Raw genomic sequence first — 13,228 nt, forward strand, 5'->3', positions numbered from 1 at the left:
TTCTACCCGTGTACCAAATTTCATACCAATCCGTCCAATAGATTTTTGCATGATAGAGTAACAAACATACACACATACATCCTCACAAACTTTGGCATTTATAATATTAGTAGGAAGTAGGATAACTGTTAATTATAATTAGCATATTTTTTTTCAATTTGATTGAAATTGTCAGATTTGACAGAAAGTAAAAAAATTGTTGCATTTAAAATAATTTCTTAAAACCTGACGAAACCTAGAGAACTAATATAACAATGTGTTCATTTTAGTGTGGATGGTTACACCAGTGACACGACGGCTTTCGCCGACGACGACGATGACTTCAGCGTACCTCTCCACGTCAGCACCCGCCGCACCGCACTGCGGAACGATAGCCTCAGTCCGCAAGCGCCAGACAGGTATACCATCAGAAAAAAGTTATAATAAAGAAAATATTAAAACATGTAGGTACAGCACAAATCAGGGTACCCCTTGGATTTAGTCGCGCCATCTACAATGTTAATATTAAGAGTAACTAGTTAACTAATTAATATTTCACTTTTAACTCAAGCCTAACTTTCTTGACTAAGTATATCTCTACTATATTATTATTATCTCTTATATTATATTCTACTATTATTCTAAAAGCCTGTTTCACTACTATCTGATAAAATATCATACTATAATCTGACAGATAAACTAACTGCCAGATAAATCTGCGAGAAGTTATTTGTCAGCTAGCCCTATCCAGCATTTGTAAAACACAATTTTAAAGCTACTTGTTCGATGTGTTACATATAGGCTATCAGGTACTTATTACTAAGCGGTGAAACAGGCTTAGAAGTAGTATTGAAATATTAGGTTTTACATTTCTATTACGTGTGCTGATGGCGTGTACTACATGCTGATTATTGTATGACAGAAGCTCATCCAAAAAGTTCATGTACGAGAAGATGACGATGCGAGAGTGGAGCACGAGCAGCACGCCCAACAGCACGCCGGTGCCGGGTCTGCTGTCACTAGCCGACCCACTCAATAACGAATCTATTGTAAGTGCTTACTTAAGAAATCATTTTTGGGTTGGTGTTGTAGGGTCTTTTCTTAGTTTACAATATAAAACATTATACTATGATTAGCTAATTAGGTACAGTTTTATTTATATACCTATTCTACTTAACATTTTCTATTCTCGAATCATATTCTAATCTAATATCCATTCTCAATAGAAAAGCACATCTACTCTTATCAACTTATTTTGATTATATTTTATTATATATACATCCTTTATAAAATTCACACACAGTACATAGGAGAAGATGTCTATCATTATCAGTTATAAGTTCAGAAACTAAAATGGTCCTTTTAACTTTTTGATACTCACAGACTGCAAAGCTGTGGCTACTCAAAACAGCTTTGCAGTCTGTGAGTAAATAGTCTTGATATGATGAGCCAAAATAATCTTGATTTTTGTTTTTAATATCAATTTATATATCATTAATATATATATACTTGAAATTATTTTCTAGTGTTCAAGGGCTGCGGTGTTTGCTGACTATCAGGCAACCCGCATGCTCGTTTACCCACTAATCTTGCTATAAAAAAAATCTTGTACAACTAAACGGCGAAACTTGCTAAATCCTTAAAACTTTTTTCCAGATCCGAGAGCGAACAGAAAGCTGGTCCCGGCAGTCGTCGCGCGCGGGCACCCCTCTGTTCCCGACGCACCCGCGAACTCCTTACCCACCCACACCCACGCCCACCCTCAGCGCGCGCCCACCTCGCTCGCCGCCGGTTACAAGGTATGTTTTAGAATAGAATTGGATTTATACAAAATGATGAAGAAAAAGAAGGTAATGTCGCTGAACATTCAGGTATGCAGGAAGTTATAGTAGAGAGAGATAAAAAGATACAGAAGTGACACCATAGCTGTTCATTGGTCTTGATTGAATTGACCGATCGTTCAGGTGGGGTTGTGAAAATTGCAAAATGTCGAATGGTATTACAGAAAAGAGCGCGAAAGTAGTCCAGAATCGGAGTACCGCACGTACAACGGGTCGCGGCGCTCCAGCTTCGGCACGAACGCGGAGCCGCAGCACGTGGCCCCCGACCGCGTGCGGTTCGCCAGGGACACCAGCCATTACTGGTACAAGCCCAACATTTCCAGAGATGATGGTGAGTCATACAATCAATACAAATAGGTAGCTTTTTATTCTTGCAATAACACGTATCAACAGTTTGTTACCGTTCACATTTTAATTATACGTAACCCTTGACTCTTCTTTTAGTTTCTTCTATTCCCTCATTTACACTTCTCTTATAAAATACGATTATAAAGTTCAAGAAATAGATCCAATTCCACTGTCATTCACAGCGGTTGCAGCGCTGCAACCTCTAGAAGAAGGCTCCTTCATCGTCCGCGACTCGAACTCATTCCCGGGCGCGTTCGGTCTGGCGGTGCGTGCGGGGGCCGCGGGGGGCGTGCGCCACTTCCTGGTGGAGCCCGCCGCCCGGGGCGTGCGTTTGCGGGGGTGCCCCGACGAACCCGTGTTCACCTCGCTCTCGGCCCTGGTCTACCAGCATACAGTCACGCCGCTCGCGTTACCAGTGCCTTTGAAGCTGCCCGATAGGTGAGTGACTATCACTTCCTCTTAATATATAGGATAGCGCACAAGTAATCTACACCTGCACGGCACACCTGAAAGAAAGACATGATTTAAATGGTATAAATAAAGGTTACAGTTAGTTTTAGTGATTTCATCAGAAGGTTCACTAATTTTAATTTCCAAATAAATAGAAAAAAATGAAAATAATAAATTGGTATGTGATGTACGTCGTCGCCTGTGCAGGGACCCGTGGACGGGCGGCGCAGCAAGCGCGGCGGCGCGCGCGCTGCTGGCGACGGGCGCGGCGTGCCAGGTGCTGCTGCTGGGCTCCGACAACACGGAGGCGCTCACCGGGCCCGCCGCCGTGCGCCGCGCCGTCACCAACCTGCTGGTCAAGAAGGTACTGTATCTTCTTTCTATCAACTTCTCTGTGTTTAATGTATGATTATAGGAACTAGATTTGTCGTCGAATTCTAGGTAAGGAACAAATGTCTAGTCATAACGCTTCCACCTGGTCATAGCAGATGGGGCAAGGTTAATATACGTAAAGGAGGCCAAAAAGTGTTAATTTGATGTAGTCAAGGATGGTATGCGTGCCTATGATCTAACTAAACATACCAAACACCATGTGAAGTAGCAATAAAATACTTATATAACAAGAAAAAGCCTCGACTCACACTATATACCTAAATTGTTTTACTTCCGTTTTATTTCCCAGGGCCCAGCGTATGTAGTGAACTTCAAAGTATTCGGCGGCGGTATAACACTGACGGACGCCGCAAGGAAACTATTCTTCAGGAGACACTACCCGGCCGCGGGCGTGTCGTACGCGGGGCTGGACCCCGACTCGCGCCGGTACTCGCACAATGACAACGGCAAGCTGACTGACAAGTGAGTACACTTAACGCCCTATTAATTGACCAGTTGCAGACTAAACTATATATGATATAAGTAAGATAGAACAGGAATATTCAATTCAAACAGTCCCTGATTTTCGCTTTCAAATTCTTTGGAATATAATTTAACTATCTTTTGCCCGCGACTTGGCTTGGTGATCAAAAGTATTTATGATATTCTTAATACTAGTCTCTCAAAGATCTTCTTCGGATCAGAGATTCAGACATTGATTTTGATACGTCAATAAAAAATACCCGTCACGCTGAACAACTTCTGCTGAGACCCAACTTTCAAAATATTATATTACAAAAAATAAACATTGGATACCTAAAGACCAGTTTAACGTTTACTTATTTGAAATGCTGATAGGGAAGCATCTAAGAGGCCAATTGGCCTCTTAGATGCTTCCGCGCCTTCGCTCAATTGAGCGAAGGCGCGGGCAAAAGCTAGTGAACTGATAAATGGCCGTTTCTAGAAACATCTTCGCGTTCGTGGCGCGCGTGTCGGCGGGCGCGGACAACCAGTGCCACGTGTTCGCGGAGCTCGAGCTCGAGCAGCCCGCCACCGCCATCGTCAACTTCGTCAACAAGGTCTGTAGCATTGTATGTCTACAGCTTCCCTCAGTATGTAGCTATCGTATACGTGATTTTTCTTTAATTTGAAACAGTAGTAAATATTGTATTTGGCTTGAGCTTCCCATGGTTCTGTTGACCTACGATTTTTTTGTATCGAACAAATTTTCTTAAAAAATACTATATATACTAATATGTCCAATTATAGACTATTCTGATATGTTATCATTAATTTCAGATTTCATGATATAAACACTTGTTTTTTTCTTTACAGGCTCTACTTGGCAATTCGCAAAAAAAGGATATAATATAAAGTGGCTACATTTCCAAAATACATAAAATAATTTTATGGGAAATATCGCTTTCGATGAAAATACTATGTAGGGGGAATACTCATGAAATGTGTGAGACACGTGACTTATTTAATATTATTTAACATTGGGTGGTTCAAAACTTATAATTCAAAATCAATTACTTGAGAAAGTTTAATCTTTTAAATTGAACTTGGTCAAATGAACAATTACAATTTTATTTTTCAAAGATTTCTTTACCCAATACGCTTCATTTTCACCAAGTACAATTAATCGTGTGTTAAGTTTATGTTAAATAAAATAATATAAATATACATTAATATTTAGGGTAAGGAAGAACTAACTAGTCTCATATTAATTTAATATAGAGTAGCGAAAACATGCGTGCCTAATTTTATAGCGACACCAGTAAGGAAAACATTCTAACTACTTACCAATCTCCAGTTACAGCATTTCAGTGAAGCTTAGGCTTAAGTGAATATTTGTAGATTAATTTTATAGAGCATTATGTCTACAAGTACAACGAATAAAATAAGAAGTAGGTATACTTACAGCATTTTCTCTCAAGCCATTAAAGTGCTTCAAAATATTATGATGTGAAAATCTATTTTTCACACTATTTTTCAGCATACCAAAACTAGTTTTATGCACATTTGTAAAAATAGCTTTATCTCACAAAGAGTGAAAATCAAAAGAATTATTGACATGTTAAATAGAACTACAATATGCGACTATAATTAATGTCTGATAAATCGCATTTCTATAAATTAACATGTTGCATAGTTGCTTTATTGAAGTTGTATAATGTTATATTTTAATATACCTGGGTACATCGACGGAGAAGTGTGAAATAGATGTTAAGTGGGAGTCTGTGTTGGTGTATGTAATGAGGTTAACGGTTCAAATGAAGCCATAAATATATGCCTTAAACGTGATCTAAATATAAATATATTTTATTGTTTACAAAATCCAGTTCAATATTATTTTAAAGTATAACATGTTTATTGTAATAACTGTTTTAAAATGTATTTATTGAATAAATTACATTCAACAAAAATTATTATTTTTAATGAAATGTCCTGATCATCGTACTTACATATCCTATTTTCAGAAGTTCCCATCTTATGTAAAAGTACACTTAATAAGTACATAAGTAATTACCCACTAGTTTTGCATCCAACTTCGGCTCATACAACAGCTAAATACTTACCTATTTTAATAAAATGCCATAAATGTAAATGTAACTAGGGACATCGATTATGTTCTAACTAGGTACATCATACATTACTAGGCAGCTAAATTCATTTTTTTAATTTAGTTTAACACCGATAATACAAAAATAAAAATGCCAGACACCAGCAGAAAATATTTACATTTATTGTGGTACAGCTATTTTAATTGCTAAAATTGTTAGTAAAGTATCTCGCCAGCCGTAAATACTTTACTATTAGTACATATGTGTCAGTGGGATATTAATTTTGACATAGTTTACGCGGCTTGTGTGTACGTCGTTTATGATGAGGTCAGTCTTCGGAGCGGCCGAATCTCAAATGGCCATAGTCGTCGAAGGAATCGTCTGCGCGAGCGATGCGGTGCATGAGTCGGTAGTCCCTATAAAGAGGCCGGGGCCTGTAGTCCTCTTCATCATCAGGTCTGGCGAGGCCCCGGAGACCAGCGCCCTCGCAGCGGCGCACCCATAGCGCCGCGGCTAGGGATAATGCCACCGCCATTATCGTTACGATCCGCATGTTTTGGTATTACTGAAATAGAAATTCACAGTACAGTCAATTGGAGAAAAGGAATACCGCCTCATCTACATAGTTATTGGTTCAAATATTAAAAGTTGTGTACCTAATTAAGAATGAACGAATCAGGATATTGTGATGGTACCTAAGTAGCACCTAATATTTATTATGTGTAAATGATAAATGGGACATACGAGTAGGTACGAGCTTATCATTTGTTGATTTTTGGAGCTCATATATTATATTACAAAAAATAAACATTAGATACCTAAAGACCAGTTTAATTAATGGGAATGGAGCTAGTTTATTGGATTTTTAGTTTATTAGTTTTTTTTTTTAAATCACACTTTTCATTTATTCTTATACTTTTGTTTTTTCATTCATATGATTAAAGGAAAAGTGGCTGTGTTTTGATATTTGAGAATTGATCCTATCAATATCAATACATATAATAAAATTGAAGAAAGGCCAAATTTGTACATTAGATATTTTTTTTTAATTCTTCATGGAATATACTTAGTTACTGTTATAGATGACGAAAATATAGTTTTGGAAATTTTTGTCTGTCTGTCTGTCTGTCTGTCTGAACGCGCATCACTCGAAATCTACTGGACCGATTTGCTTGAAATTTGGTATATATACCTTATATACCGGGTTAACATCTTAGATACATTTCATCCCGGTAAATGGTCAGGTTCCCGTAGGATAATTGAAAAACTAATTATGAATCGAAAATGCCTCGGTGTCCCGGGTTAACATTTTTCAGACATTTCATCCCGGAAAATGAGGTGGGTCCTGTAGGAAAATTAGATACATTTCATCGCGGTAAATGGTCAGGTTCCCGTAGGATAATTGAAAAACTAATTATGAATCCAAAATGCCCCGGAATCCCGGGTTAACATCTTAATAGACCTTTCATCCCGGAAAATGAGGAGGGTCCGAAAATCAAAATAACAATCCACGGAGCCGATTTACTTTAAAATTTTGTAGAAAAGTGTAAACAGGATATAAACATTTTTTTTTATCGATGAAAGTCTGATATAGATATAATTAAAAGGGAAACGGAATGGGACACATTGCGAAAAATATTATGGCATATGTTGGAAACGATACGGGATATCTACATTACATAGCAGGATGCGGGATTGGACAAGTTTGCGGAACGAGACACGCAGCGGGAAATAGGAAATTGAACTTAAGATGAGAAAAAATGCGAATTTGAATCATATAATATAGTCTTACAGAATACGCGATAAAAAAAATACTGAGATTTTTCTATGAAATTCACGCGGGCGAAGCCGCGGGCGAAAGCTAGTGTAACATAAAGATGATTGTTTTTGACCCCGGGCTTCGCGGCATCATAGCAATGCAACCTGCGAAGCCGATAAAGGAATACGTGAGATAAAGAGAACTCGTGACATTAACACTATACAAATAAACAGGAAGTAAGGAAATGCATCGAACTTACCGTTAGAAAATGCGGAGAAGAATGAAAAGCTGAAACAATAGCCCCGACCTTATATAGGTATTGAGATCGACCCGAGAAAAAACATGTCCCCCTTCTTTAATATTCCTCTGGGTGAGTTGCCTGTCTTGTTCAAGTAAATACAATCATAATCAAAATTGACATAATTCAAGTTATAAAAATCGACTGCGATGGAAATTATCTTTCCAGTGATTCCAATTTGACTTTGCGGTTAATCTTGCCTTTGTATAGAAATAAAGTTTGAGAAAACCATCGAGATGTATAATGTACTTTCGCTGATAATTGTATTACAGTTCAATAGAGAAAATGAAATTACTTACATTCATTGTCAGGAAATATTTTGAGATATTTAGTAACCAACTAGGAAAATCAAATCAAGACAATTTGTAGACTAAATAAAAAAAAAATGAAACAAATGGTGTAGCATGCGAGCAGCGTCAGTCACCGTCAAAATGAATATCTAGAGCAGTCAAAACGATATACCTAATTCAATTTGATATGCTGTTACAATTATCATTATTGTTGTAAACAAGCTTGCACACAGTGTTCAAAATACATGCAATCTGATGATGAAATGAATGAATCAAATCTTGCAAGATTTTCACCTACCTACTTCCGTTTGTCGAATCTTGCTCCCCGACTAGAGAGGGACTGTTTCTAAAATCAAATCTTAGTAAAAAATATATATAAATATAGAATACAAGGTTGTGTTAAAAATTATGTCCAGGATTAATGTTTTACTGGCCACCGATAAAAAAGAAAGACATTGTTTTATTCTTGATTAAAATATTTTTTCACACAATGACAGATACAAATATTACCGCCGATTGCTTGTATGTGATTTTTGATAAATTCATTGTTAATTTGAAAAAGTTATTATAATTTCATTCAATTATCACTATATACTTTTATTTATTGCTGACCAAAGATTTTGGCCAAATTATTTAAAAAATATATTATTTTTAAATTTGATTATGTTGTACCTATGTAAGTATGTATTGAATACCTCTATTTTTTTTTAGTTTTGAAATTCGAATTAGGAAAAATAAACTGGCGATCTATTTTGTCAAAAAATAATAAATAAAGATAGCTTGCTGCACTGCATGCATTTGCCGCCATTTTGACGGTTCGATGATTTTTTATATATTTTATTTTAGCTTCTTACCAACTGTACGAATTTTCGTAAATAAAATATGGGAATCAACTCGGAATTCGATTCATTTGAGCAACAGTTTTTGCAAATTATAGCAGAATCCAGATCTACTTCTGTAAGTACACCTCCAAACAATAATAACTGCTGTATTAATTATATGGGATATTAATTGCTGTATTAAATTAAATATACAGTAAAAAGCGAATTTACCTTTTTGGACAGATCGGTTTGTGAGTTTTGAATTTAGTCTCAACATTTTTATAGCTCATCTAGCTGCTCACTGGGGCTTCCCGAGGAGAATTCCGGATTTATACTTACAACTAACTTCAAAGTTCTACCTGCACTATTCGTGTTAATAATTTCAAAATTATCAAAATTAATCATTCCATCCTACCCTACTAACACTACTAATGTTAATTATATGCGAAGTTTGGATATACACATATCCAAACGATGTTTGTATCCTTATAATATTAGGTCCTTACATATGAAATTGGCGTTTGGTATAGGAGGAACAAAAAGTCGAATATTTTTTAATATAATATATTTATTCAATCAAAGTAAGAACCATTATTATCTATGCACTTTTGCCATCTCATTATCAGTAGTTCATTGATCCCTTTACTAAAACAACCATTCGGACGGGAATCAATAAAATCTTTGAAGGCGGTTTGGACTGCCCTATAGGAGTTGAATTTATTCCCTTGAGAAGAAGTTATCCAAGTTTCGAAAACATTTTTAATCTGTTGGAGCAAGGTCCGGGGAGTACGGTGAATGTCTTAGACATTCCAATTGAAACTCCTCTAATTTGGTAGCCGTCTGTTGTGCAGTGTGTTGTCTGTCGTGAAGCAGGCGTGGAGCGATTGACCAGCCTCGGTTGTTTAGCAGCTAGCTTTTCCATCATAGTTTGTGCAATTGCTGACAATAGACGTCTGCCATAATCGTCTGGCTAGATTTGAGAAAACAGTAATGAACGACACCGGCACTAGTCCAGCAAAAGCTTACAAGTAACTTTTTTTGGGTAAATTTTCGCTTGGGGCAGGATTTGGCTGGCTGGCCAGGGTCCAGCCATTGCGATGAGCGTTTCCGATTATCGTAGAGAATCCACTTTTCATCACAGGTAATGATTTGATTTAAAAACCCTTAATTATTATGCCGGTTAAGCAATGTAACGCAGCAGTCGACACGGGTTTGCCGGTTTGCTTCACTCTATTCGTGAGGTACCCACCTTTCAAGTTTCTTAATCTTCCCAATTTGCTTCAAGTGGATTAAAATAGTTTTATCACTAACACCAAAGCCTGAAGCTAACTCGGACGTGGTTTGCGATAGATCCGCTTCCACAATAGCCTTCAATTCTTCATTATCAACTAGGGTCTCCGACCATCCACGGGGCTTGTTCTGCAGGTCGAAATTTCCAGAACGAAAACGTTGGAAACAAAAACGCACTGTGTTTTCTTTTGCGACACGACCGCCATACACATCATTAACCCTTCGAGCCGTTTCCGCAGCACTGGTGCCACGGTGGAATTCGTACTCGTAAATAATGAGATACTTCAAGTTTTCCATTTTGTAAACTGAGTGACACAAACAGAAAAATCAGAAAAAAAAACATAGAATGACGGTTAACAAAACACAAATACATGTGTAAATAGCTGTATAAATTTGAATTTGGAATTCCTAACCAAAGAGAAGAAATTTGTGATTAAAGTGGCCAGTACAACAAAACGCCAATTTCATATGTAAGGACCTAATATAATTAACTACACAAAATCTATAAATTAAATTAAATAAACGACTAGAATATTTATTAACATCACATATACGGTACCTCTTACACCGAAAATCCTAGGAAGGAAATCCCTGGGTGCTGAGTATTTATGCACAAGTATTTAATATATCGTGATGGTAAGGATTCCGAGAGGCGTCTTCGTGATGAGCTGCGATCCGAGGCTACTAGGGCGGAGTCATCAGAAGTGGCGCGCTGTGCGGCGGACCGCGCTGCGGCCGAGGCCCGAAGAGCAGCCGCTGCAGCCGCCGCCGGCGCCACACAGGCCGCTGCTAGCCTGACCATAGCCCAAGAAGAAATCACCAACCTTAAGATGCAGTTGGAAATTACAGTAAGTAATTATTTAATTTAAACCATGGACTTGTAAGTATATATTCGATACCTACGTTACATACTACCCACAACCGAAATTAGGCAAGTAAGTTGGAAATTTTGCAAGATTTTTTTAATTTGTATATTATTTATACTTTTGCCTAAGAAATAACTAAATTTATACCACAATGTACTTATGTAACCCACGTATAATTAAGACATCGCTACGCTATTCGCGTAACAACTGCTACGATATTTCAAAATACAATATTCATAAATAAATGTAGGAACGCCAACGCGATCTCCTAGAAGAGCGTTGTGTGGATCTTTCTGGACAAGTGACATCGCTAGAGAAAGAACTGCAAGAGTTGAGGCCACTGCAGCTCACTTGCACGACCCTCCAGCGGCAGTATGCAGAGATGCAAGATCGAGTGCGAATTGCCAGTGAAGATACTCGCAGGTAACCCATAACTATAGGATGTTTTTGTTTGTAATAATATATTTTTTATATTTTATAGCCAGTTTACGAGGATTGGTGCCTCGGACGGAGCGCTTATGTGTATGAAATGTATTTTTGCCGCATTAATGTATTCTTTTACTGAAAAATAAATATTCGTCAGCATTTTGTCACAAACTGTTTTAGGGAAGTGACTAGATTAGAAAACGAGCTTCGCAGAGTGGAACGTTGTGCAGCGGCCGGGTCGGAGCTGCGCGAGCGCGCGCGACTCGCAGCCGCCGCGCATGTGCGCGAGCGTCGGCTGGCCACGGCCGAGCTGCAGTATACGTCTCGTGAACTTCTTACCGCTAACGGTAACAAATTAGTCGTAAAGTCATGTCTTATTAAAACATTATCACTAAACGCGTAACGGGAAAAGTCAGCGGGTTGCGCTGTGCCGCTCCCAATCCGGGTTTTAATGATCCATTGTTATCTAATTTGAAAATGTCAAATTCTCTGATGTTTGCCAATTAGGGTGTATATATGGGATAGTTTATAGTAGTAACTACCAATTTAGTATACTTACGTATACTAAATTTATTTGATTTATTTGAGTATACTAGGTACTTAGTTATTTTATGTAATACTGTGCTTTTGGATGCGAGCACAAAATACCTACTTAATCTTTTGTTTCAGCGGAAATAACGCGGCTCAATGCTCTAGTAGCGGAATTACAAATACAATTAGAGAACCGTGAAAGTGGTGTAATTTGTTCAAGATCTAAGGATCACGACGCAGAGGCTCTGGGCGAAGTCCGCGCCGCTTTGGAGGCCGAGCGAGCCGGAGCGGCGCGTCTGGAGCAAGCGTTGGCGGCAGCCGTGGCGGACAACTCTGCGCTCGCAGCACGACTCCACGCTGCCGACAACACGCCCACCTCTTCACAACCAGCCAAACATGCAGATTCCTTGGCTACTGATGTCTGCCCAATCAATTCTTTTCTTGCTGAATAATTTTTTGGTTCAATAAACGTAATTGTCTTCCTCAATATGTTCATTGATCTCCTGACTCGTGAGTATTTAGATGAGCTGTGGTGTTAAGTAGCTCATAATTATTATTCCTTTACCCTAAGTTTAATCGTTTAGGTAACCCTACCAAGATTATTTTTAAGCTTATAACCTGAAACACAGATGTTGTTTTCATGGAAAAGCAAAACACGAAGGATCAATCTAGTAGGTATTTTTACTACCTTTTGTACCTACGTTATTTTTAATTATGTCTGTAATGGTATAGTGACTTTGTAGCGGCCAAGGCTCCATTAGAAAACAATGATGTGGGAGGACCTGTCCACGTTTTAATATTCCAAACAGGTTTCATAATCACAACGCCAGCCACTGCCCTCCAAAATCTTACACAGCTATATGTAGAGGTCATGAATTTTGCAAAATTTAGAGAAATAAGTTCGAACTAATAGGAACAGTTCAAACTCTAAATTAAAATTGCATCATTTGCATTAACTTTATAGTTGATCGAAGATACTATGATATTGTGCGTAACTGTTTATCGGATCTTAAAAACGCAAATGGTTATGACATAAACAAACAAGCATATGAAAATGTAATTGGCTGCACGCATGTGATGCCAAGTAACAGGTAATCTATATAGTATATTGCAGTATTCGCAGTCTATCGATCTGTCTAACGACGCGGCCGCTCGCTCATTGTGCAAAACTTGTTCCTAGGAATGCACCGCCTCTGCATCGGGCATCTCGAAAACGTCACAGATAATTGCATGGCCAGATTACACTATGTGCGGCTTCCACTAAAGCCGAGCATGGCGAATGGTTCTTATAAAATGCTGCGGGTTAGCTGTTCTCGTTTTCTTATGATCATAATTTTGCATAAAATTAGATAATGCTTTCTAAACATTAACCTATAGAAACTGCAAAAGC

General features: G+C 38.0%; 3 protein-coding genes across 8 annotated transcripts in view; 2 read left to right on the top strand and 1 right to left on the bottom strand.

Annotated features, from left to right (window-relative positions):
* The window catches only part of by (blistery), an 80,625-nt gene extending 75,206 nt beyond the window's left edge, over window positions 1-5,419 (top strand). For 5 of the 6 annotated variants that reach the window (XM_053765910.2, XM_053765827.1, XM_053766168.1 and 2 more), the window contains 9 exons: window positions 270-398; window positions 902-1,028; window positions 1,636-1,778; window positions 1,985-2,151; window positions 2,351-2,606; window positions 2,826-2,982; window positions 3,301-3,473; window positions 3,955-4,069; window positions 4,326-5,419. In XM_053765910.2, the coding sequence (XP_053621885.1) occupies window positions 270-398; window positions 902-1,028; window positions 1,636-1,778; window positions 1,985-2,151; window positions 2,351-2,606; window positions 2,826-2,982; window positions 3,301-3,473; window positions 3,955-4,069; window positions 4,326-4,364 (1,306 nt within the window). In that variant the 3' untranslated portion in view covers window positions 4,365-5,419. The remainder of the gene's footprint in view (window positions 1-269; window positions 399-901; window positions 1,029-1,635; window positions 1,779-1,984; window positions 2,152-2,350; window positions 2,607-2,825; window positions 2,983-3,300; window positions 3,474-3,954; window positions 4,070-4,325) is intronic. The other variant, XM_053765996.1, reaches the window with a different exon arrangement.
* Window positions 5,420-5,717: 298 nt separating this feature from the next.
* Window positions 5,718-8,073, bottom strand: LOC128670209 (uncharacterized). The gene is made up of 2 exons (XM_053745690.1): window positions 7,914-8,073; window positions 5,718-6,122 (listed from the first exon to the last, which is right to left on the bottom strand). The coding sequence occupies exon 2, from the start codon at window positions 6,108-6,110 to the stop codon at window positions 5,886-5,888; it is 225 nt and encodes a 74-aa protein (XP_053601665.1). The 5' UTR covers window positions 6,111-6,122; window positions 7,914-8,073; the 3' UTR covers window positions 5,718-5,885.
* A 642-nt stretch (window positions 8,074-8,715) lies between these two features.
* On the top strand, window positions 8,716-12,314 carry LOC128683866 (chromosome partition protein Smc-like). Its single transcript, XM_053769908.1, has 5 exons — window positions 8,716-8,861; window positions 10,657-10,863; window positions 11,132-11,304; window positions 11,488-11,654; window positions 11,977-12,314. Exons 1-5 carry the CDS (start codon window positions 8,787-8,789, stop codon window positions 12,288-12,290), a joined length of 936 nt encoding a protein of 311 aa, XP_053625883.1. The 5' UTR covers window positions 8,716-8,786; the 3' UTR covers window positions 12,291-12,314.
* Window positions 12,315-13,228: the final 914 nt, after the last annotated feature.

The sequence above is a fragment of the Plodia interpunctella genome, chromosome 1 (assembly GCF_027563975.2).
Source record: "Plodia interpunctella isolate USDA-ARS_2022_Savannah chromosome 1, ilPloInte3.2, whole genome shotgun sequence".
NCBI classification, from domain to species: Eukaryota; Metazoa; Arthropoda; class Insecta; order Lepidoptera; family Pyralidae; genus Plodia; species Plodia interpunctella.